The sequence below is a fragment of the Macaca fascicularis genome, chromosome 18, assembly GCF_037993035.2.
Source record: "Macaca fascicularis isolate 582-1 chromosome 18, T2T-MFA8v1.1".
In the NCBI taxonomy this organism is placed as follows: domain Eukaryota; kingdom Metazoa; phylum Chordata; class Mammalia; order Primates; family Cercopithecidae; genus Macaca; species Macaca fascicularis.
Window position 1 is genome coordinate 77649728 of NC_088392.1, and position 23809 is coordinate 77673536.

At 40.2% G+C, this 23809-nt stretch overlaps 1 protein-coding gene and 1 non-coding gene across 34 annotated transcripts in view; both read left to right on the forward strand.

The window, feature by feature from the left end:
• ANKRD12 (ankyrin repeat domain 12) overlaps positions 1-12101 on the forward strand; it is a 134606-nt gene extending 122505 nt beyond the window's left edge. For all 33 annotated transcript variants that reach the window (XM_045378271.3, XM_074022888.1, XM_074022894.1 and 30 more), the window contains 3 exons: positions 3863-4006; positions 7859-7954; positions 9256-12101. In XM_045378271.3, coding sequence (XP_045234206.2) covers positions 3863-4006; positions 7859-7954; positions 9256-9441 — 426 coding nt within the window. In that variant the 3' untranslated portion in view covers positions 9442-12101. The remainder of the gene's footprint in view (positions 1-3862; positions 4007-7858; positions 7955-9255) is intronic.
• On the forward strand, positions 6304-6404 carry LOC123570122 (small nucleolar RNA U13). The gene has a single exon (XR_006694128.2). It is a non-coding gene; the product is annotated as a small nucleolar RNA U13 (small nucleolar RNA).
• Positions 12102-23809: the final 11708 nt, after the last annotated feature.

A 23809-nucleotide genomic window follows, 5' to 3' on the forward strand; every position in this document is an offset into this window, starting at 1 on the left:
GAAGCAACAAATAAAAGAAGCACAATACAGAATTTACAACACTGCATGACCCATTGACAGTGAGCAATTTGTCAGCAATAAGAAGTTAGGTAATATAACACACATCAAAAGCTATTTCAACTATCAGACATTTGAAGTCACCTGGTGTATATTCATCTGTGTACCTGTCCAGGTTACAGAAAGTCTTGCCACCTTACAGTTAAGAATTCTTATTTGAATTGTGCAATTTGTAGAACTTTAACACATAACAGAATGATACATCTTCCATGTATTTGACCAGTAAACAATTTAGAATTGCAGAATACTCGAGGGCAACTTTAAATGTCTCACCAACATGAGAACAAACCACTTCACCGTCTGGTGGCTCAGTAACTACTAGCTACCAAATTGCTTGATCCTGGCCAGCTATGTCATACAAGTATCTCTACACAGAACTGCAGTTAGGTGTCATGTAGCAGCAAATCTCATAACTGCAGGGATTTTGTTTTGTTCTGTTTTTTGAGACAGTCTCACTGTCACTCAGGTTGGCAGTGGTGTGATCATCATGGCTCACTGCAGCCTCAACCTTCCAGGCTCAAACCATCCTTTTGCCTCAGCCTCCCAAATAGCTGGGACTACAAGCATGCACCACCACACCCAGCTAATTTTTTAAAAAATTTTTTTGCCAGGCGTGTTGGCTCACGCCTGTAATCCCAGCACTTTGGGATCATCCTGGCTAACACAGTGAAACCCCGTCTCTACTAAAACTACAAAAAGTTAGCCTGGTGTGGTGGCGGGCACCTGTAGTCCCAGCTACTCTGGAGACTGAGGCAGGAGAATCACTTGAACCCGGGAGGCAGAGGTTGCAGTGAGCCGAGATCGTGCCATTGCATTCCAGCCTGGACGACAGAGTGGGACTCCGTCTCAAAAAAAAGAAAATGTATTTCTCACATGGTGTTTGCTTTTGAGGGATTTTTGGTTATTGCTCTTAATCTCTACAGTACTACAGCCAACTTTTTAGGAAGACACATCTAGCTATTTTTTCTTTTGCGTCAAGGTTTTGGATATGTATTACTTCAAGTTGCACTTTAAATTGTACTTAAGAAATCAAAAGCGTTAGGCCTACCTCTTTGAATATCGTTTGTCATACAAGAATTAAGTTAATTAGGACCATGCTTCTTTTTTTCGTGAATTTATGAAAACATTAAAACTCTGCAATAATACATATTTGGATATATTGTGGCCTGTTTTCTCCATCAGGAGAAGACCAAAGTTCCTTGGAGTTGAGGAGAGAATGGGAAACATGGTGGGGAGGAGAAGACTGGGCACATTCTTTGTATTCTCCCAGCCCAGCCTTCCAGACAGGGCCAATAAAATGATATCTGTTATGAAACTGGCGAGTTCCTGGAGTCACTTTACCTCCCCATGAAGTTCTAGCTAGCCACAGGTCCCAGGGTTATCCCCATTGATATTTAGGCCAAAGAATGTAGTTAGGACCAGATGGCACAATCTGTAGCCAAGATTAGAATGGGTTGGGATCTGTAGCTGGACCCCAGGAATTCTCAGTTTGCTAAATGCAGAAGATTGCCTGGATCGTTTTATGAACCTTGTGGTAGAGTGACTCTGCATATTACATTAGTTTTGGGCCCCACTGAATACATCCAGGCAGGATTTTATTGTGTGTGGCAGGTTTACAAGTAGTTGACGTCATCATACAGTATGTTTATTTCTATAAAAATATTCAGTATAAAAAAGCTGCCAACACAAAGGCATACCACTTCACACCCAGTAGAATGGCTGTAATCGAAAAGATAGATGTAACAAGTGCTGGCGAGGATGTGAAGAAATTAGAACCCTCCCGTTGCTGATAGGAATGTGAAATGACACAGCTACTGTGGCACAGTTCGATGGTTCCTCAACAAGTTGAACAGAGTCACTAGATGACCCAGCAGTTCCACTCCTACTTATTTATCCAAGAGAAATGAAAACACGCATCCAGACAAAAACTTGAGTGTGAACGTTTATAGCAGCATTTTTTATATTAGCCTCAAAGTGTAAACAGCCTGTAGGGGAGGCAAAAGTTAACCTCCACCATCTTAAGATCTCCAGCTGGGCCTTAAGGTCACCTCAGCCTCCCAAAGCATTGAGATTACAGGCGGAAGCCACCGTGCCTGGCCAGCATGTTTTAAGTGATTTTTATCTTACTTCATCTGACATAGATTAACAGGAGAAAAATGTGCAGATTTATTTCATATAAGATTTATGTCACATGGGAGCCAAAGAACTGGCAAAACCTGAGTGATTTTATGCTAGGTTGAAGAAAGAAAGGCGGCTGTGGAAAAGTAACTAAAATCCACTGGAAGGCTAAAGGAAGATGAAAGTTATTTTAACAAGGTCTGTTTGTACAGAATTCTCTTGGCCTTGACTCCCTGTCACTAGTCATAAGAACGTTTCTTTCCTCCTGGTTTCAGGAGACCATCTTTCCCATGGGAGTTTTATCTCTGGCTTTCAGGTAGAAAGGGGAGGTCAGAGCACTCTTGAGCCTGCTGAGTTCAAATTGCCTTTAGCTCAAAATAATCCTTATGCCAAAGAGGCATATTTTGGGATAGCATTTTCTGCCACCCTTCAAGCCCAAATGTCTGTCAACTGATGAATAAATAAAATGTGGTATATCCATGCAGTAGAATATATTTTTCAGCCATAAAATGGGATAAAGTATTCATGCATGCTACAACATGGATGAACCTTGAAGTCATTATGCCAAATGAAAGAGGTCAATCATAAAAGACCACATATTGCATATTGTATGATTCCATGTATATTAAATGTTCAAGATAGGTAATTCATAGAGACCAAAGTTAGGTTGGTGGTTACTAGGAGCATAGAGGAAGGGGTATGGGGAATGAGGAGTGACTGCTGATGGGTAGCAGGTTTCTTTTTGGAGTGATGGAAATGTTCTGGTGATGGTGGAACATCTTGGTCAATACACTAAAAGCCACTATTTTATACCACCATACTTTAAAAATAATTTTAAAATAGAGAAACTGCTAGTTTTGGAGAGAGAGAATATATTTCTACTTTTGAAACACTGGGAGTTCTCAAATTTCTTAAGCCTACTGTGAAGAAAAGACTACTCTGAAATTTGGGTTCTTTAGCTTGTGTGTGTATGTGTGTGTGTGTTTGTTTGTAGAGATGTGGTCTTGCCACTATGCCTGGCCTAACAAATTGTTTTTGAAATAAGATAAAATCACTTAAAATATGCGGGCCAGGTATGTGGGTCACACCTGTAATCCCAGCACTTTGGGAGGCTGAGAGAGGAGAATCACTTGAGCCCGGGAGATGGTGACCAGCCTGGGCAACATAGTGAGACCCCCATTTCTACAAAAAAATTTAAAATAATAATTAGCCAAGTGTGGTGGTCCACACCTATAGTACTAGCTACTCAGAAGGCTGAGGTGGCAAGATTGCTTGAGCCCAGGATTTCGAGATTACAATGAGCTATGATCATGCCTGCACACCAGCCTAGGTGACAGAGTGAGAAGAGGCCAGGCACAGTGGCTCACGCCTGTAATCTCAGCACTTTAAGAGGCTGAGGTGGGAGGATCACTTGAGCCCAGCATTTTGAAACCAGTCTGGGCCACATAGTGAGACATCATCTCTAAAAATATATATATATTTTTAATTAGCTGGGCTTGATGACACACCCCTGTAGTCCCAGCTACTAGGGAGGCTGAGGTGGGAGGATCACTTGAGCCCAGGAGGTCAAGGCTGCTGTGAACTGTGATCACACCACTGCACTCCAGCCTAGGCGAGAGAGTAAGATTGTTCTTTAAAAAAAAAAACTGTTGAAGAATTTATTTTTTTTAATTCTCTATTCAACTAGGAAAAACTCATTGTATCCAACGAACAAGAAGTTTTGCGAGTTCATTACAGAGCTGCAAGAACATTGGCAAATCAAACACTGCCATTTAGTGCTTGTACTGTTTTGCTGGATGCCGAAGTATACAATGTACCATTGGACTCTCAGGTAAAATGTTTGTTGATACATTTAGAAGGAATGCTCTGAAAAAAATGCAACTTGGCTGTTTTTAGAATCTATTTCCATGGAAAGAACTTGAATTCAACAATCATTAAGGTCAAAGAAGAAAAACTCTTTCAAGCCAGAGTACTTCCAGATCAACTGGTCCTCTATTTTCTAAAGCACTGTAAGCATTAGGTTTCTATTATAAAAGCAGATGATCACAAAACACCTGTACGTTTAGGATAGTGCCCTTATAGGTACACGTAATTTGTTTCTAAAGTGAGTGTTTATACCTTTAGTTCTGACCTTCAGGCAGCTAGAAAGCTATTGTACACTGAAAAATAGTGCAGCTAGATGGTACCTCTAGGTTGTGACAGTCCTAAAAACAGCGAATCTTCTGGTTTAACTTTGAATGTTGGTGGAATACATGAATGGTGGAAGACTGGAGAAATACCTTCAATAAGGTTTAGTGCTACATATAAATTACATGAACTCAGAACCAGTCATACTAGTTTTCAGAATTTTTTTATGGCTCATAAACCAGAAAAGAAAGAATTTAATGATTAAAATTTTTATAATAAACAGTGAAGGATTATCACCTGAAAACAGACTAGGAAATGCTGTGTTAAGGAAATAAGCTAGTAATACAAAGGATAATATGGTATTTCACAGAAAAATATTTTTAGACTCTTCTGAGCTTTATTTTTCTCATCTATAAAAAAATCAAGATTGAACTAGATAGGCAGATTTCAAACTTAAGGCACTGGATGGGCGTGGTGTCTCGTGCCTGTAATCCCAGCACTTTGGGAGGCCAAAGTGGGCAATCACTTGAGCTCAGGAGTTCAAGACCAGCCTGGGAAACATGGTGAAACCCCGTCTGTACAAAAAGATACAAAAATTAACCGGGTGTAGTGGGGCACACCTGTAGTCCCAGCTACCAAGGAGGCTGAGGTAGGAGGATCTGTTGAGCCTGGGAGGTCAAGGCTGCAGTGAGCTGGATTGCACCACTGCAGTCGAGCCTGGGCAACAGAGTAAGACCCTGTTTCAAAAAAAAAAAAAAAAACTTTAAGGCATCAACTTTTATTTCAAATGAAAGTGTTCAGAGATATCTGAGGATGCTATTAACATGAATAATTGAATCTCTTCAGAAAGAACTGTGTGTTAAAGAAATAGGCACTGGAGAGGCCACTGAGGGACTTTCTATAACTTTCATATTTAAAGATGTTTAAAGGGAAGAATGGATGGTTTTTAATAACTGCAATTGGCCGGGCGCAGTGGCTCACGCCTGTAATCCCAGCGCTTTGGGAGGCCAAGGCGGGCGGATCACAAGGTCAGGAGATCGAGACCACGGTGAAACCCCGTCTCTACTAAAAATACAAAAGATTAGACGGGCGCGGTTGTGGGCGCCTGTAGTCCCAGCTACTCGGGAGGCTGAGGCAGGAGAATGGCGTGAACCCGGGAGGCGGAGCTTGCAGTGAGCCGAGATCGCGCCACTGCACTCCAGCCTGGGCGACAGAGCGAGACTCCGTCTCAAAAAAAAAAAAAAAAAAAAAAAATAACTGCAATTAACAGTTTAACCATATTCTTATAGGCTGGACTAAACAGTGGTATCTTGAGGTCTTTTCAAGTTTTGAGCAGGCATAGAGTAATGAAATGAATTTCAGAGCAATATAAATTGAGCTTTGTAATCAAGCTACAATGAAAAGTCTCTTGAAGATTTCTAGCTCAGAATGGTTGAGTAAACATACATACCTCTTGATTTCTTCTTTCTCCCAAAACTCATTGAAATGACAAAAGATGCAAAAATTTAAAAGCCTGGCACGGTGGCACATGCCTGTAGCCCCAGCTACCCCCAGTGGCTAAGATAGGAGGATGGATTAAGCCAAGGAGTTCGAGCCTGCAGTGAGGTGTGATTGCGCCGCTGCATTCCAGCCTGGGTGACAGAGCGACACCTTGTTTCTTAAAAATAAAGTAATTAATTAAATTCGTTAAAAATAAAAACAAATTCATAGCAGACCTGGAAATTGAGGTGGGAAACTAACTGTTAGACAAAAACATTAAGGAATTTCTGATAAGATTTAAAATAGATGAAAACATATTGGTAATCAAATACAGCAGAGTTGAGGAATGCCCAGTATCATATAGATTAAAAAGAGAATTTTTTAAAAAATGCGTTTTCCTAGAACAGTATAAATTTTCAGCTATAAAGGGATTTTGAGAATTTGAGTAATTCATTTTACCCTGCCCCAGATTTTCTTAGTGATCCAGACCACCTGACTTTAGATTAAATTAAGCTTGCCGAGATCCTTTTGTGGATCATAAGCCTGATGATTGGGTTTTCACACTGTGTGAGACAGGCCTCTCTCAAACCTTGTTGCATTGTGCACGCATTACCTGTCTGACATGGGGTAAGAAATTTAGCTTGATGAGATACCAAAATGTGAGGTGTATTCTCTTGACAGAGAGAAACTTAGGCTAAAAACATTTCTGCATTTTTGGTGACTTACTTAAATATGGAACTGTTATCTACCCTTTTACAGCTGGCTTTAGAGTAGAAGGTCTCAGGTGGCATGCGTTATTTCCTATGGGAATAGCCTTGGAAGGAACTAAAGGGAAAAAAGTCTACTTTTCTTTGGGTAGGGGCTTGGATCATCCATTAGTCTACTCTCTTATCATTTCTTCCTTTTCAAAATAAACTTGTTTGAGCACCTGAAATGTGGTAAAGAAAAATAAATAAACTTGTAATATTTAAAAGAGCCAACAATATACATTTTAAATAGTCAAAACATCTAACTTGGAGACCAAGGAAGAAATTATAACGACTAAAAATGTGAGTAGTGGCCAGGCACGGTGGCTTACACCTGTAATCCCAGCACTTTGGGAGGCCAAGGTGGGCAGATCAGAAGGTCAGGAGTTCGAGACCAGCCTGGCCACTACGGCGAAACCACGTCTCTACTAAAAATACAAAAATTAGCCAGGTGTGGTGGCGGATGCCTGTAATCCCAGCTACCTGGGAGGCCGAGGCAGGAGAATCGCCTGAACCTGGGAGGTGGAGTCAGGATCACGCCACTGCACTCCAGCCTGGGGACAGAGCAAGACTCTGTCTCAAAAAAAAAAATTGGGAGTGTGGGGCTACCTGCTGCCTGGAAGTGACTGACAGCACTGGTAGTGGTAGTGATAGAGGGAGTGAGTGCTGCATTGAGTGCTTCCTGTGTACCTAAGCATTATGATGAGGGCTTTATAGACACTTCTCATTCTCAAAACAAGCTGAAGAGAGGTACTGTTACTACATTTTACAGAGTAGAAGAATCAAACTGTATAATTAGTTCAAGATTACATAATAAGATACAGAGCTGAAATTTGAATATAGTGTGTTAATTCCAAAACTGGTATTCTTAAGTGTTGATAAAGAATTTCTTCATAAGCACCCCAGATATTGGTCCTGGAAGAAATTTTGGCCTCAAAGGCAGCTCTCTCCCAACTGGATACTTTTTGTCCCTACAGATAGTAAACTATAACATTAAAATTAAATCTGTAATTGATTATACAGTAATAATGTCACAGGCACAGTACTTAATGTAACATGCCTTTTTGTGAAACATCTTTGACTTAGAGCAATAGGAATCTATTTTAGTTAATAATTAAACCTACCATCCCAAGAATTCTAATAACCAATCTGTCTACACAATGTGGAAATAAAAGCTTTACCAAACTTCAACAGTATTCAATTTATGTATTTTTCAAAATATATTTTCATCATTACTAAGAAAGGGGCATATCCCATAAAAATACTCTTAATGGCATATAGATTTTAAAGTGGTTTATTGTATTTTATAATATTCAACTTTTCTCTTTTAGTCTGATGACAGTAAAACTTCTGTGAGGGATCGCTTTAATGCAAGACAATTCATGTCTTGGTTACAAGATGTGGATGATAAATTTGACAAATTAAAGGTATGTATGTTTAGAAGTCAGTTTGAATGAATGTTTCCCCCTTCTTAAAAAAAAAAAAAAAAAAAAAGCTCTACAGCTGTATTAGGGAGAAATAATTAGGAGAGGAAATACTGGTTAGTCATGAATCCTCACACTGGGTCACAATTGGAAAGATAAAGACCACAAGCCCATTTTAAGGACTAGCTGTAGTATGAAAGAGGAAATTACCACAGAAGATTCAGTTTCTAGTGTGGGTCTTCATGCTTATTATCCAGTGTACCTGTCTAGTTATAGTTTGAACATATAAAAGAATAGGAGAATGGTAAGAAAAGGAATATAATTTTCAAATCTATAAATTATTTTTTTTGAGATTTTGAATCATTTCAGAAGTCTTTTCTCCCTAGATTTTCATGTTTCTTTTGATAACTTGAAATCTCATAATTTGAAATAATATTTTCAAATTAAAATCTGTAACAGCAGTCCCAACCTTTTTAGCAACAGGAACCAGTTTGGTGGAAGACAATTTTTCCATGGGTTGGGCTGGGAGGATTGTTTGGGGATGCAACTTGCACCTCAGATCATCAGGCATTAGATTCTCATAAGGAGCATGCAACCTAGAACCCTCGCATGTGCAGTTATCAGTAGGGTTTGAGCTCCTATGAGAATCTGATGCCACTGCTGATCTAACAGGAGGCTGGGCTCAGGTGGTAATGCTTGCTTGCTGCCACTCACCTCCTGCGGTGTGGCCCAGTTCCTAACAGGCCATGGATTCGTACCAGTTCATGGCCCGGGGGTTGGGGACCCCTGCTGTATAAGATGAAAATGAAGTTGCAGACGCACAAATAGTTGGTATGTGTGTACAAACAGGATGAAACAGAAATGGACTTGTAGCCCGGGTGTGGCGGTTTGCACTTGTAATCCCAGAACTTTGGAAGGCCCACGTGGGCAGATCACCTGAGATCAGGAGTTAAAAACCAGCCCGGCCAATGTGGTGAAACCCCATCTTTAACAAAAACAAAAGTGAGCTGGGAATAGTGGCACATGCCTATAGTCTCACCTACTTGAGAGGCTGAAGCAGGAGAATCGCTGGAACCCAGGAGACGGAGGTTGCAGTGAGCCCAAGAGCTCACCACTGCACTCCAGCCTGGGAGACAGCGAGACTCTGTCACAAAAAAAAAAAGAAAGAAATGGACTTGTAATTCAAATGCTTTTTATGCTCCTGATGTGTCCATCTTAGTTCCTAAAGAAACTGGATGAGATTAATTTTTAAACAAAGCAAAGTTAACAGAATAATCAAGTAACTCTTCTCTTCTTTTAAATAGACCTGTCTTTTAATGAGGCAACAACATGAAGCTGCGGCTTTAAATGCTGTCCAGAGATTAGAATGGCAGCTCAAACTCCAGGAACTTGATCCTGCCACCTATAAATCTATCAGCATTTATGAAATCCAGGAGTTTTATGTTCCCCTTGTTGATGTTAACGACGACTTTGAATTGACTCCTATATAGCAGTCAGTACTTCCTGATGGTCTTGTCCTAAACTGGTGATGCTCAGGCATTATACTGTGGAATACTGCCTTTTGACAAAAATACTCATGCCTTTACAATTGTTAGTAAAGTTCGATTATAGTTGGTTATGTAGTAAACACTGTCATTTTATAAAAAATGAGAATTATTTTGGATCTTAGGTCCAAACACAGTTTCTAATAGAAAACTATTATTTATATTGGGAAAGGTAACTATTGCATTAGAGCATGTTGGCAGACTGGTAGATATTTAAAAAGTTGAGAATCTGCTAACAGCGCTGGAAGTTGTTAGCACTCTGAGTAATAACCACTAGTATTCAAATCTCTTTCAGGTTTTATTTAAAAAAATATCAATAAACTAAAAGGTTCAGTTCCTACCAAATAATTTCTAATGTGGGAGAAAAACTTGGCACAAAATTTCTTCAGTTTATTATCTGTAAATTAATTGTACAGTTTTCTTTTTCAAAGTTTTAATATTGTCTTCCTTTTTAATAACTTATTTTATACATATTGTGCAGATGTAAATCTTGTAATTAATGGTCAAACTGTATACAAAGGGATTGGTAGTCAAAACATGTACAAAGAAATACCTGTAAAACTGTTTTGTCTCATGTTTTATTGGACCAAAGTTGTGGTTTGTATGGAGTGTAGTAGTAGTGTGTACAGGTAGAAAACTTTTAAATACAGCATGCATGTGTTTCAGTTAGCTTGTTTTCATCACCATAACTGCAAAGATGTGGCTTAGTTGTATTGCATGCTTCCTATAATTTAACTCTCCATAATTGATGCCTGCAATAGTGTAAGGCGTTTCATACTAGTCTCCTCTAGTAGACCTGTGACTTACTGTGTTGGACATATTATTTAGACTTAGTCATACAAAGAAACTTAGCTCTTTTTTCATCTCACAGTAGAGCCTATTTCCCCAGGAAAAAAATAAATGCCTTTGAATGAAAATTCTGAAATTGTAAATGTCTATTTTAATATTCAACTATGAAAAAATCTGTGAATATATGTAAATATGTTTAATAAATTTTATTGGTCATGTTAAATCATTGTAAAACTTTTTTACATTGCTTAATGTTTTAAGCTTAATAGCCTTTGCACTTTTAAAATAAAAACCAAGTATGCAAATCAAAAGAAGATATTTGGTAGTCAAAATAAGTAAAAGAAATATAGGAATATTCCAGTCAGTCTCTGAAATGTTTATGAAAAACAGGTTAATATGTTGTATTTTTTTCCTTGTATCAAGATGCAAAACATAATTTGCAAAATTTTATAATTGAAATAAAACTTGGTATGCTGTTTTATAATAAATTAGCAATATACTTAGAAAAAAATCCAGTTTCTCCTATAACATGATGTAAATTAAATATTCAGGAATATTTCAGGTCTGAAATCTGCTGCTGAACTTGTTAGACATTTTTGAAAGGAAATTAGGTTAGTGTACAATATCATAAGTATATGAGGTAAAATTTGCAAAATTTTCCACAGTACTTTCTTGAATTATAATACTGAATGTTTTCTGTTCCAATAGAGAAAAGTGAAGCAAATATGTGAGGAATGAAGTGATCTAGTGGAAGTTGGAAATTCCAGCTAATGGGAGAGAATGTAAATGTTTTTGAGTGCAAAGGTACATATTAAGCTTAGGAATTTTTGAATTTTTACGTCAATTTATATTTTAATTCTTACTGTACTTGGCATGCGCAATAATGCAGCACATGTAAAAAAAAAATACACAGTGCAAGGACTTTATTATAAAGGTTGGATGTAGTTTTATTTAGAAATTTAGGTGAGAGATTTTGGCCTTTTTTATTGCATAAATTGGGCCAGAAAGGCAGGGTAGATTTCGAAGCACTGGTTCTGTTGAAGTTAAGTTTATTAAGCCTGGGAACATTAAAAGCTAATTTATAAAAGCAATACTTTTTAATATGAAAACTTACTGCAAAGTTTGTTTATACTTTTGCCTAAAAAAGGAAATTTGATGGGATACTGTGGCAAATCATAAAAATCAAAAACCAGATAATTGAACTTTGAAGTTATAGAAAATCAGAGAGGGGTAAGTTTATTAGGGCATTTTGTTCTGATGGTTCAACCAGAGGGCTGGGAAATAGCACTGCTGGACCAAACAGAACAACCTTTTAGAAGATAAAAGCAAGCAAGAAGGAATCTGGTGAATTTTAGTCATCCCAGCTTTTTAGTCTTAACCACAGTTCTCACTTTCTTCAATGGTACCTCAAAAAGCTGGAGCCTCTCTGCCATGATTATGCTTCTACAAATTTCCTTTGTAAAGAGACTCAAAGCTAATGATAGCTTAAAAGAAGAGTTAATGCCTTCTCATTGGAAATGTATAATCAAATAAGTAGTTAAGGGCTTTTGGTATTAAAGATATTCTGAAGCTCTGAAATGCTAGAAAAAAATTTGGAATGGAGTATATGCCTGAAAAGGTTTTGAATTCAGAAAGAAAAATAAAGGATGGTCAGTTTAATCAGTGATTCTTTTTAAACTCTTCAAATATCATGAACAAGATACTAAATTGTACCTAAGGATTTGTATTTCTTTACAATTTGTTCTAAATATCTGTTTAATGACTAGTTGATATTTGTGCATGTTATTTAATAAAGAGTTATATTTTTATAGAAAAAATAAGAGTGAAATGTGTGCTAACTGTTTTTTACTTTACTTTACTTGGGCAGCTAGCAAAATTGCAGAAATATTCATCCTGGGAAAAGAAACAGCCTTTGAAGAATTAGCCTTTCAAGTTCAAATCTATTTAATAATGGGAAGTCTCACAAGTGAATTTTTAAGTACAGGCATACCTCAGATAGACTTTAGGTTCCCGACCATCACAGTAAAGCAAATACCACAACAAAGCGAGTCGAGAGGAATTTGTTGGTTTCCCAGTGTGTATAAAAGTTGTGTTTATACTATAGTCTATTAAGCGTGCAATAGCATTATGTCTAAAAATATGTACATAAGTTTAAAAATATTGCTAAAAAATGGTAACAAAGTGAGCACATACTGTTGGAAAAAGAGCACCAATAGACGCTTGAAGCAGGGTTGCTACAAACCTTCAGTTTGTAAAAAGCGCCAATATATACAAAGCACAATAAAGCAAAGCACAGTAAAACAGGATTGCCTGTATCAGACATGCTACAAACTTCTTAACTGGAAACATGTCAAAGACCCCATGAAGCTCATTTGAATGGGACTTAACAATTAGACAGTTATTCTAGAAATTGAGTGCAGACCTAAGTACATTTCCAAAAAGAAAAATTATTGTCTCTGATACCTTAAAACATAAAAACCCAAATTTTTATATAGAAGAAATTGACTCTGTAAAACTCAATGAAATAGTCCTCTTTTTAAGTTTAAAGGAAGCATTTTCACCATTTGTAAAAATTATTTTTAAATATTTAGGGCAAAATTGTTAGATACTAATGGAAAAGCTTGTGTGAGTTTAGTGGTTAAAATATCTTGTAATTCATCATTCTTCAAGTGGCTTCTTGGGAGTCGTCTTTGTACCTAAAATGGAGTTTTCTTTTAAACCTCCACAGAAATAGTCACCCAAAGTATTTCCAGTCAGTAAAAGCAGAATTCATAGAAGAAACTGAGGCAAATTAATTTAAACAAGTCCATTAATCAAAATGGCTTTAAACAAATTATTAGCATAAAAATAGCAAAACTAAAAAAAAATGGTTGGGTTTTCCCAGTGGTTAAATCCTATATAATAATTGCAGATAATAGTACATGGATGGCATCCTCACAAAATAGGTCAACATGGTGAAACCCTTTCTCTACTAAAAATACAAAACTTAGCAGGCGTGATGGTGCCTGCCTGTAGTCCTAGCTACTTGGGAGGTGAGGCAGGAGAACTGCTTGAACTTGGAAGGTGGAGGTTACAGTGAGCCGAGATCATGCCACTGCACTCCAGCCTGGACGACAGAGTGAGACTCCATCTCCAAAAAATATATATATATAATTTTTTTTTTTTTTCTGAGACGGGGTCTTACTCTGTCATCTAGGGTGGAGTGCAGTGGCACAATCATGGCTGGTTTCAAACTTGGGCTCAAGTGATCCTCCCACCCTGGCCTTCCAAAGTCCTGGGATTACAGGCATGAGACACTCTGCCCAGCCTAAAATTTTTAACCTAAAGATGAATGCAATCTGCTTGTATGGGGATTCAGTTTTATTAGGTCCGTTAGTTACTCAGAGAAGTGAACAAATATATAAAGTACGTTGATTTATTCTGTTGATGAGCTTTTAATTGCATTTCTTAAAAATTGGATTCCATATCCACGTATCTGACTAGTACTAGATACGAAGCTTTTAGGTAGCCATGTTTTTTTCTCACCTTTTTTTTAAAAAGTATATTACAGGCCAGGTGAGGTGGCTTACGCCTGTAATCCCAGCACTTTGGGAGGCCGAGGCAGACAGATCACCTGAGGTCAGAAGTTCAAGACCAGCCTGACCAATATGGTGAAACCCTGTCTCTACTAAAAATACAAAAATTAGCCAAGGGTGGTGGCAGGCACCTGTAATCCCAGCTACTTGGGAGGCTGAGACAGGAGAATGGCTTGAACCCTGGAGGCGGAGGTTGCAGTGAGCTCATGCCGTTGCAACAAAAGTGAAACTCTGTCTCCAAAAAAAAAAGTCTATCACATATGTAGCATGTGTTTACAAGTTTAAAAGGCACCACCTATGCACCCATCACTCGAGAATATCAATAACTTTCTCAGGTTTTTTTTTCATTGTTATAGTCTATATTCAATAAAATTACCCAGATCTCAACTAGGCAGTTTGATAAATCCTGACAAATGTAAACACTCATGTTACCATCACCCAAATTAAGATATTGTAAAACATTTTCATTACTCTAGAAAGTTCACTCATGCCTCTCTCCAGTCACTACCCCCGAGGCAGCCACTGTGCTGATTTCCCATCACCATACGGTAGTTGTACCTAGCCTTGAACTTCATAGATACGGAGTCATACATACTTTCTTGTGTCTGCCTTGTTTCTCTCAACATGACGTTTTGAAATTCATCCGTGTTGCACCTATCAGTAATGAGTCGTAATTTATTAATGAGTAGTAGTATATTGTACAAATGTGTTTATTCGTTCTCTTGTTGGTATCTGGATTGTTTCCAGTTTGGGACTATTGTTAATAAACCTGTGAATCTGCAAGCCTATTTTGTGGACATATTTTTTCATTTCTCTTCGGTACATACCACAGAGTACAAACACTAGGTCATAGAGTAGGTGCATGTTTCATTTTATTAGAAACTGACAGTTATCGGCTGGGCATGGTGGCTCACGCCTGTAATCCCAGCACTTTGGGAAGCCAAGGCAGTTGGATCACTTGAGGTCTAGGGTTCCAGACCAGCCTGATTAACATGGTGAAACCCCGTCTCTACAATACAAAAATGAGCTGGTTATGGTGGTGCGTGCCTGTAGTCCCAGCTACTTGGGAGGCTGAGGCAGGAGAATCGCTTGAACCTGGGAGGCAGAGGTTGCAGTGAACCAAGATCGGATCGTGCCACTGCACTCCAGCCTGGGCAACAGAACAAGACTCTGTCTCAAAAAAAAAAAAAAAAAAAAAGCAGTTCTCAATAGCAGTTGTATCATTTTATAGCCCTACCAGCAACCAGCAGGAGGCCCAGTTACTCTGAATCGCCATCAATATTTGGTATTGTCAGTCTTCAATTTCAGCTGTTCTCCTAGATGTGTAGTGGTATCCTGTGGTTTTAATTTACGTTTCTCTGGTGATTGAAGAGATTGAGCATACCTTTCATATGCTTACTGGCCATTTATACATCTTATTTTGTGAAATATCCTATTTTGCCTATTTTTAATTGGGTTGTCTTTTTATTATTCATTTGTAGGAGTCCTTTATAAGCCGCATAAAAGTCCTTTGTCAGATACAATTGTCATGGATGTTTTTACCCAGTGTGTGGCTTGCCTTTCCATTTCTCTTAGCGACCAGTTTCCTCACCTTTTAACATTCCTTTAAACTGATGATGATCCTCCCAGAGTATTTAGTAGATATCTTAAGTCACCCCAAAAAACAAGTTTTTCACTTTAATAACTAGTGATCATGAGGCCACATGGGTACACAGTACCTGTTGGTCTCTTAAGAGCACTACCTCTATTCATTTTAAGGCCATTTGTATTTTACATTAAGGAGTTTTCAAAACCCCCTCCTGAATTAACCTATTACTTCTTGACACCCTTTCCATATTGCCTGGGTTGTAGAACAAGTATTTCTGTTGTTCTTAATACAGGGTGTTTTTTAAGCACACGGTGGATGCTCATGAAAAAGCCCAGTATCATAGTGAACTTTAGGAAGGAGATAAATTGTCTGAACTGGGTCACGTGAGCAAGTTTCCAGCCCTCCTGCTGATTTACATGCATCTATGCATGAAACCAACCAGCACACACTTAGGACTCCATGGGTTGTGTCAGGGTATGTATCACTTGAGGATTTACACAGCATTTACCTGGGTCATCGGTTCTCAAACATTTTGGTCATAGTACCCTCTGGACTGCTAAAGTACTTTGAGAGCTTTTGTCTCTGTGAGATCTCTTGATATTTACTATATTAGAGATTACAACAATTTTAAAGAATATTGATCAGTAAACCCATTTTGTGTTTATTTTTATAAAAAATATATTCCCAAAGTTAATCAGAAAAGTACATTATTTTACATTTTGGAAAATCTTCTTAATGTGTAGCCTAATAGGAGATAGCTGGAATTTTTTTTTTTTTAATGGAGTCTCTGTCACGATGGCGTGATGCTCACTGCAAGCTCCACCTCCCGGGCTCACGCCATTCTCCTGCCTCAACCTCCTGAGTAGCTGGGACTACAGGTGCCCGCCACCAGGCCTGGCTAATTTTTTTGTATTTTTAGTAGAGATGGGGTTTCACCGTGTTAGCCAGGATGGTCTGGAGCTCCTGACCTTGTGATACGCCCGCCTCAGCCTCCCAAAGTGCTGGGATTACAGGCGTGAGCCACTGTGTCCGGCCACAGCTGGAATTTCATTTCTGCATCCACACTCAGTGTGTTGGGATCTGTTTTGGTTTTGCTCTTTTGGTGTTAAAGAAAACATGACATCACAAATATGTAGTAGGAAAAGAGAAATACTTTAATAGATTTTTAGATAATTAGGGGCATTATTATTTAATTCCACATCAAAACATGACAAGCAGTTTCTAAAAGGTTAGTTGCCTTGTGGAATCGGAAACCACATCCATGAGCTTTTAGGAACTTTTCCTAATTCTGTTACATTAAAATTCATTTGACCGTCTTGTACTTTGAATGGATCTTTTGCCAATGCATTATTTTGTACCATCATGCCTTCATCATTTGGAAAATAGTGTTTCACTGAAGTATTCAGATCTTCCAAATGCTGACACCTTTCATTATACAATATCAAAAAAAAAATTCACTTTTTTATCACCAGTGATCTCATCAGAAAAATCTTCTAAGTAGTAGGAAGCTCTTAAACTCTATATGACGTGTAAAGGTAAACTGAGGCTGGAGCCAAACCGGGAATGAAGACACAAGGCAAATGGCAGTGAGAATAGCCTTTATTAGGACTCACGGGCAAGGTTCCTCTGTCCAAAGGTGTGGGCCGAGGAAGTCGTGCTGAGGGAGGAGGGTAGGGGCTTTTTATAGCCCGAGAGGTAGGGAAGCTGGTTGTGCAAACAGAGCCTGGGGGGTCTTGAAACTACTAGGGCAGGAGTTGAGTAAGGGTCATGAGGAAGGGGTCTTTGGAAACTGTTAACCGAAACTGCTGTTTACGAACTTGTGGAATGCAGGTGAGCTGCAGGTGAGCTGAAGTGTGGTTGCCCAGCCAGAACCTCTGACGTATGTAAGTCTGCGGGTGTGTACAAGGGTGAAGGGAGTATTTAACAAAAGGTCTGCTACGCCGGGTAATGCCACCATGTTGGGTCTAGATTCCTGCCTAACATGACGTACACAAGTTTTCCAAAATCCCAGTTTTCACTTGAAGGCATAGGCTTTCTCATTGGCAACAAACAATTGCCATTGTTTTCCTTAAAAAGTAACATGCTCGCTTCATTTATTTTCAAGAATATGTCTGTGAAGGAGCCACGTGTGCATAACTGCAACCTGCTCAAGTCTGGCTGCACGCCACACAGAGGCCAAACGTGAGAACCCAGGTGTGATGAAAGGAAAGCAATTTTTTTTTTCTTTTTTCTTTTTTTTTTTTTTTTTGAGACAGAGTCTTGCCTTGTCGCTCAGGCTGGAGTGCAATGGCATGATCTTGGCTTATTGCAATCTCCGCCTCCTAGGTTCAAACAATTCTCCTGCCTCAGCCTCCCCAGCTGGAATTACAGGTGCCCGCCACCACCATGTCCAGCTAATTTTTGTATATGTTTTTAAGTAGAGACGGGGTTTCACTATGTTGGCCAGGCTGGGCTCGAACTCCTGACCTCGTGATCCGCCCACCTTGGTCTCCCAAAGTGCTGAGATAACAGTTTTTCTTTTTTTTTCTTTGAAACAGAGTCTCACTCTGTTGCCCAGGCTGGAGTGCAGTGGCATAGTCTCGGCTTACTGCAAACTCTGCTTCCCGGGTTCAAACGATTCTCCTGCCTTAGCCTCTCGAATAGCTGGGTTTACAGATGTGTGCCACCACACCCAGCTAATTTTTGTATTTTCAGTAGAGATGGGGTTTTGCCATGCTGGCCAGGCCTCAAGTGACCTAGCCTCAAGTGACCCACCCGCCTTGGCCTCCCAAAGTGCTGGTATTAATAGGTGTAAGCCACCACGCCTGACAGGAAAGCAACTTTTTTGATCAAATGCTAGCAGATGGGAGATGGCCAGGTTTCTGCCTCAAAGAAGCCATCTCAACCTTCTGGGCTGAGTGAAGGGATCTGGGGACTCCCTGTCTCCTTCCCGTGGTTATCTTGAGGAACCGCCTATCTGGACGTCCAGTTTGCATCATACTGACTGGGCCTGTGGTGAGGGACTAATTGTTCATAACTCCCTCTAGGGAAGGGATTCTGCAACGAGGTCACCCCGCCTGGTTTGTTTTAAAATTGGCCCCTAGAATCTGTAAGCAAACACGCAATTAGACAAGTAGGTGCTGTGCACGGAAACTGCCTGGTGGCAAAGGGAGAGAAACAAAGTTTTGAAGTACAAGGCTATGTTCTGAGGTTAGGAAGAAAATGAACAAAAGTTTCTTTTTCTTTTCTTTTTTTTTTTTTTTTTGAGATGGAGTCTCACTCTTGTCACCCAGGCTGGAGTGCGTGCAATGGCGCTACGTCGGCTCACCGCAAGCTCCGCCTTCAAGATTCGAGCGATTCTCTTGCTTCAGCCTCCCAAGTAGCTGGGATTACAGGCGTGCACCATCACGCCTGGCTAATTTTTATATTTTTAGTAGAGACAGGGTTTCACCATGTTGGTCAGGTTGGTCTCGAACTCCTTGCCTCAGGTGATCCACCTGCCTTGGCCTCCCAAAGTGCTGAGATTACAGGTGTGAACCACCGCGCCTGGCCCAAGCGACAAAGGTTTCAAAATGCCTTTCAAGGCTGGGATATTTGGTTATATAGCCACAGTTTGTCAGTCAGTCATTTTTTCAAGTAAAAATGATGTCTCATGGAAAAAGCAGTTGGATTTGCAACTCAGTCAAGGACTTTTCTCCAATCACTTTACTTTGATATGCAACAAAAGTATTTTATGCATTCTCCCATTTTTTAAAACAGAGTAACAAAAAGATGTGGATCCAAGGGTTGAGGTTAAATAAAATCAATGATTTTTACTGTTTTATCAGCAACATTAAAAAGCTGGCTTTTCTGGCCAGGCTCAGTGGTTCATGCCTGTAATCTCACCAGTTTGGGAGGCTGAGGCAGGCAGATCACCTGAGGTCAGGAGTTTGAGACCAGCCTGACCAACATGGAGAAACCCATCTCTATTAAAAATACAAAATTAGCGGGACGTGGTGGCACATGTCTGTAATCCTGGCTACTTGGGAGACTGAGGCAGGAGAATTGCTTGAACCCAAGAGGTGGAGGTTGCAGTGAGCCAAGATTACACCACTGCACTCCAGCCTGGGCAACAAGGTGAAACTACATCTCAAAAAAAAAGGTTGGTTTTTTTGTTTTTTGTTTTTAGACAGCATCTTGCTCTGTCGCCTAGGCTGGAGTGCAGTGCCACAATCACTGCTCTCTATAACCTTGTATTCTTCTGCTGTTTGGGTCCTCCCACCTCAGCTGGGACTACAGGTGCGTGCCACCACTCCCAGCTAATTTGGTGGGTTTTTTTGGCAGGGTGGGGGTTGGTTTTTGCTTTCAACAATGAGAGCTTGGCAGTGGAGAATGCAATAATTACTGGTACAGTTGGCTGCAGCTGCCTCAGTTTGTGCTAAGGCACCAAGAGTTTCATGTACCATTGTTTGGGTACAAATGGCAACACTGTTACAATTGCAAATAATAAAGAATGTTTTCCTATCATTAGAAAGTCTGTAGACTACACTTTGAGAACTGCTGACTTAGCACTTCTATAAAATAAAGGTGAGTAAAAATATATTATAAATTTGCCCAGTGAGTTACTGTGTAAATATAACAGAAGGGAAAGGAACTAGACTTATATGGTTGGTTGATTGGTTTTTGCCAAATTTAAATGGAAACCTAAATTTTCCCCCACACCAATTCCTTGATGGCTGCTGGTGCTATATAAGAATTAAATTCCCGGCCGGGCGCGGTGGCTCAAGCCTGTAATTCCAGCACTTTGGGAGGCCGAGACGGGCGGATCACGAGGTCAGGAGATCGAGACCATCCTGGCTGACACGGTGAAACCCCGTCTCTACTAAAAAATACAAAAAAACTAGCCGGGCGAGGTGGCGGGCGCCTGTAGTCCCAGCTACTCGGGAGGCTGAGGCAGGAGAATGGCGTGAACCCGGGAGGCGGAGCTTGCAGTGAGCCAAGATCACGCCACTGCACTCCAGCCTGGGCGGCAGAGCGAGACTGTCTCAAAAAAAAAAAAAAGAATTAAATTCCCCCGGTGGCTTCCTGAGTTTGAGATCTGACACTTTGCTTTTAATACATTACATTGTAGGTACACTTTTCTAAGTCATTTGGTTTTTGTTTTTTGTTTTAATTTGTTTTGTTTTGTTGTTAACGAGCCTGTCACCCAGGCTGGAGTGCAGTGGCCTGATCTCAGCTCACTGCAGCAGCAACCTCCTGGGCTCAAGTGATTCTTTCACCTCAGCCTCCTGAAACTGAGGTGCCTATAGGCATGTGCCACTACGCCCAGCCTGTTATTTCTGAACAGCTGTGGCTATTAGAAAACTCTTTCCTCCAGGGCCTCCACCCTCTGGAACAACACTTCTGGTAAGAAAAATATTCTACAGATGTGTTATACAAACAGATTATATAAATAATAATGGTTTAAATATACATTCTCTAATGGGCTAAACAAAAAATAATATGATATTAGTGCAGAACAAATAAATCAAATGGAGAGAATCCCGAAACAGATTCATATACACTGAACTTCTGTACCATGATATAGGCAGTATTTCCTGTATATTGTCTGTGTGTAACAGACAATATTGATTACGCGTGGTACTGGGTCAGCTGGAGGACATAAAATGATAGATCCCTACTTCATGACAAATTCAAATATAACTTCATATTGTAAATCAAAAATAAAATTCCAAGACTCCCAACCATCTGAATGGACCCCTCCTCTTAGCCAAGGGCATTCCAGAGATAACCTGAAACACTAGTTCAGGCCATGGTGGGAAGCGGGAGCTGGACACCCATCATTGCACCCTCCTCCCTTTTGGAAGTCAGGCCTAGCTGACCAGCATTAACATTAAAACAGGTGTTAACGACTGACAAAGAAGACTGTTGGTAACAATAAGATACCAAATTCCAGCCTGACTTTAGTATAGCATTACATGACAGATCACAGGTCCTGAAAGAAATTGAAGTGTTTTACCCCAAATTACGTTTCTTTGCCGTGTCTTGAAGGAGTCTTGCAAGCTGTCTCTTGTGGGGAAAATTCACATTCTGAAGAGAATCCTGTTTCTTTTCCAGGCCTTTTTCCTGATCTGAAAGAGAATCAGCTCTGATAAGACACATTTACAGACTGGGCGCAGTGGCTCACGCCTATAATCCCAGCACTTTGGGAGGCTGAGGCAGGTGGATCACCTGAGGTCAGGAGTTCAAGACCAGCCTGGCCAACATGGTGAAACCCTGTCTCTACCAAAAATACAAAAATTAGCTGGGTGTGGTGGCATGCACTTGTAACCCCAGCTACTCTGGAGGCTGAGGCAGGAGAATGGCTTGGACCCAGGAGGCAGAGATTGCAATGAGCTGAGATCACACCACCACACTCCAGCCTGGCGACACAGTGAGACTCTGTCTCAAAAACAAAAAAAAGACATATTTACAATATATTCTCTCTAAAGTCTGCTACCAGAGGCTTCCTCTACATCATGGGAAGTTGGTTTCCACAACCCCTTATCTTAACCCAGACATTCCCATCTATTGGTTCTAGGTCTTTAGACAATAACTTTACTTTTTCAACCAATTGCCAGTCAGAAAATCTTTGACCTATGACCTGAAGCCCCTGCTTCGAGTTGTCCTTCCTTTCTAGACCATACATCTTACCTGCATTGATTGACGTCTCACATCTCCCCAAAATATTTAAAACCAAGCTGTAGGCCAACCACCTTGGGCACATGTTCTCAGGATCTCCTGAGGGCTGTGTCACAGGCCATTCGTCACTTATATTTGGCTCAGAATAAATCTCTTCAAATATTTTACAGAGAGAGTTTGACTCTTTTGGTCAGCAATATGGATGAAAGATAAACTATCCATTCAGCAGGGTTTTTTTAGCCTTTATTATGTGCCAGATGTTATGCTAGGTGCCAGATAGATGTGGTTCCTGCCCTCATAGAACTGAAGTCTACATGCGGAGTGACTATAGAATTTGTCATCCAAACTTGGACATTTTTAATGAGTGAAAGGAAGCTCTATTAAAAAGTACATCATGACAGTAGGTATAAATAGAGTCTGTTTGGGGCAAACTGTACCGTATGGGCAGAGCTGCCTTAGCCCCAACCAGGAGGGGCCCCTGTCCTAGACTTTGTGCTTTAGAGGTCCTCACAGGATGGGGCACCTGCCAGGCAAGGGAACGTGCTCACTGACTCCACATGCATTCCCCCAGCCCCTTTCTTAACCATGCTACAAGTTTCCTGGACACTAATCCCCTACCCAATTAACCCTGAGGCCACTTTCAGGGTCCATATGGTTCCTTCCTCTGGATCTGTTCCCTGAGGGTGAATTTCTCTGCAGGTGTCAACACCCAAGTAGTGGCCAAGGGGCTGCTGTTTGGAAGAGTGTGGACAGAATTGGGACATTCATGCAAGACGACATCAATGCGAGGCAACATTCATGGCAGGTGTAATTCATGGAAGGCATCATTCTCGCAAAGCAACATTCATGCAAAGTGTCATTCACGGGTGTAATTCATGGAAGGCGACATTCATGCAAGAGGATGTTCATGCAAGGTGACATTCAGACAAGGTGTCATTCACTGAAGACATCATTCATGGAAGGTGTCATTCCCACAAGGCAACATTCTTGCAAGATGACATGCAAGGTCCTCACAGGATCATCATTCATGGAAGATCATAATGCAAGGTGTCATTCATTCAAGGTGACATTCATTCAAGGTGACATTCAGGCAAGGGTCCTTAAGGTGCAGAACAGAGCTGGCAGTGAGAAGAGAAGGGAAACATAGAGACTTGTACTCCATTGAAACTGCCTTTGTAAAAATTATAACAGTGAGAAAACTATGACAGTGAAAGAGATCTGATCTAATCAACCCTCATCTTGATTTTAACCCCCAAACTGCCCTTGGTTATTCCTGGGCTTGGGCTCACCTAACTTTGGGAGAAATTTAGATTATAGTTTAAATGATAATAGCTCTTCGCCCAAACTAAACTGACTTTGTAAAGCTGATGAAAGACCACCAGGCTAGCAGAATGAGAGGAGCCTGAATTCTGCTAAGGGGTAGCCACAAACGACCAGCCATTATTATAGAGCTCACAAGATTCGCAACTTCCCTCATTACTCCTGCAGATAACATCACTATTATAGAACTTAACGTTGGCCTTTTGGGATGTCTTTTCAGGGTTTTGCTTCTTTTTTTTTTTTTTTTTTTTTTTTGAGGCAGAGTCTTGCTCTGTTGTCCAGGCTGCAGTGGAGTGCAGTGGCATGATCTCGGCTCACTGCAACCTCTGCCTCCCAGGATCAAGCAATTCTCCTTCCTTAACCTCCTGAGTAGCTGGGACTACAGGCATGCGCCACTGTGCCC